The sequence below is a fragment of the Verticillium alfalfae genome, genomic scaffold (genome assembly GCF_000150825.1).
Source record: "Verticillium alfalfae VaMs.102 supercont1.5 genomic scaffold, whole genome shotgun sequence".
In the NCBI taxonomy this organism is placed as follows: domain Eukaryota; kingdom Fungi; phylum Ascomycota; class Sordariomycetes; order Glomerellales; family Plectosphaerellaceae; genus Verticillium; species Verticillium alfalfae.
Window position 1 is genome coordinate 2,286,848 of NW_003315034.1, and position 2,089 is coordinate 2,288,936.

Genomic DNA, 2,089 nt, shown 5'->3' on the forward strand with positions numbered 1-2,089 from the left:
CAGCCCCTCCCCCGGGTTTTCCTGGTGGATTCCCCCCTGGATTCCCTCCTCAGGGTGGCGCATTCCCTCCCCAAGGCTTCCCTCCCGGTCCTCCTGGCGGCGGTCCTCCTGGCTTCAACCCTCCGCCTCGGAGGTAATGCGTGAGTGTCGCTAACGGGAAGGTCGGGCGTTTGTACGCTCGCGTCAGATTTATGATGACCATTGGCGTTTGGGGATATTGAAGAATACCATGACGGATGGACAAAAACGCGAATCTGTAGAGGAGCGGCTCAACCTTGGAAGGCTGGGTAAATGAACATGATTTCCGCATCATGACTGACTGAAATTTGCGTGATGATGGTCCTCGAGCTTTGGGCGTTGCCATTTTCGTGGTGATGAGCTTGGGGGTATATGACACGGTGCAGGGTCATGCATTGGCCGTTGCTGCGTTAAACCCCATCCAAATGTGCTTCGTCGTTGTCGCCTTTTCCGTAGATCAGGAAATGGCCCTGAGCTTGGTAACAAAATAATTCAAGGCTCTTGCAAATGGTTACCTCTCAAGTCATCCTGGTTCTGAGGCTTGCGTGGTCCCTCACTCCTCGTCGCCTACTGGGCAGTGGTTTCACCTGAGTGGTATTGCTTCATGAGTGCGTGTCAGAAGCTCTGCTGCATGTTGAGGTGTTTGTAGCTTTGACATGTTAGTCTTTTATTTAAGCCGCCATTGGGTCACTCAGACGTTGGCTTGTGACTGCTGGTTAGTACGGTGTCGGACAAAGATGAATACATTGGTTGCTTTCGATAATTATTTAGTGAACGTCCATATTTTGAACATCTCATGTTCATATTGACTCATGCGAGCATTGATTAAAAAGAACCCCAGAAAGAACGAAAAAAAAAACACGTTGTCTTGGTATGACTTCATCTACATGGAAAGTTGCTACGCATTGTCTCGACCATGATGCGCATCTGTTGATTCCGCTCGTGAGAGCCGTGCCGTCACTTTGTCGACACTCATTTTCATGCCTTCGGTGCACATATTGCGAATTAAGCATCCCACAAAACACATGTCATTCTTTAAAATATGAAATAACAACAATTCATAGCTTCGAGATATACCATATGCGGCCATTGAGTCCAGGAGTCGCATTAAAATGCAGTATGAAGCCATTGTATCATCCCGTATGTCCTCTGACACTGCCTTCAGGAAAGGGCACGTGACGTTCATCTTATCCCCGGATGGACGCTATCTCCGTTGAACCGCAAAAACTCAACGCACGCACCTCCACGAATTGCAGCACAGCGGTTCCGATCCAAGCTCCGACTCGGAAAGTCAAGCTCCCCAACAAGTAGAACGTCCATCTCCAACCTCAATCTCCCAACTCAAATCCCCAGGTCGTCCGCGTCGACCTCGTCAACATCACGACTGGCCGATTGAACGACTTGCCGCTCCCTCCGACCAAACGATCACAATGGCTGCTTTCATCAAGGCTGTCAATGCCAAGATCCGGGCGAACCCGGCACTGAACTACTTCTGCTCTACGCGTACGTTGGGACATTTTCTTGAGTTGGTGTACCTCGCATCGCCGGGTGAAGGACGAGGCCAGGAGATGCGATTGTCACTGGAATGAACGCTATCGATCCATCACTGGCGTTTCTGCTGCTGCTGTTGCTGTTGAGGTGCCCCTGCCTGTGGTTGGCATATCCGGAGGATCCTCATGCGGCTCCGATCGCGCCTTTAAGTTGCGAATTCGACGAGCTTTCTGAAGAAGACGCATATCAGAAGAGCAAGCACTGATGCCTGGGTCTAGATTTCTGGGGTCCTGCCTCCAACTTCGGTATCCCCGTGGCCGCCGTTCTTGACACCCAAAAGTCTCCCGACCTGTGAGTCCCCCTGCCTGGATCGCCTGCAAATCGTGTCTACGACTGCGAATCTTTACTAAACGTAGACTTTGTACAGGATCTCGGGCCAGATGACGGGCGCTCTTGTCATCTACTCCGCCACCTTCATGCGCTACTCGCTCGCCGTCTCACCAAAGAACTACCTCCTGTTCGCGTGCCACTTTGTCAACGAGTGCTCGCAGCTGACGCAGGGCTACCGATACCTGTCATG

General features: G+C 51.5%; 2 protein-coding genes across 2 annotated transcripts in view; both read left to right on the forward strand.

Annotated features, from left to right (window-relative positions):
- The window catches only part of VDBG_05022 (SMB), a gene marked incomplete at both ends in the record, with an annotated part of 994 nt that extends 857 nt beyond the window's left edge, over positions 1-137 (forward strand). Inside the window, one exon of the mRNA XM_003005370.1 lies at positions 54-137. Within this exon, the coding sequence (XP_003005416.1) occupies positions 54-137 (84 nt within the window). The remainder of the gene's footprint in view (positions 1-53) is intronic.
- A 1,311-nt stretch (positions 138-1,448) lies between these two features.
- The window catches only part of VDBG_05023 (conserved hypothetical protein), a gene marked incomplete at both ends in the record, with an annotated part of 876 nt that continues 235 nt past the window's right edge, over positions 1,449-2,089 (forward strand). Inside the window, 3 exons of the mRNA XM_003005371.1 lie at positions 1,449-1,521; positions 1,788-1,860; positions 1,937-2,042. Coding sequence (XP_003005417.1) covers positions 1,449-1,521; positions 1,788-1,860; positions 1,937-2,042 — 252 coding nt within the window. The remainder of the gene's footprint in view (positions 1,522-1,787; positions 1,861-1,936; positions 2,043-2,089) is intronic.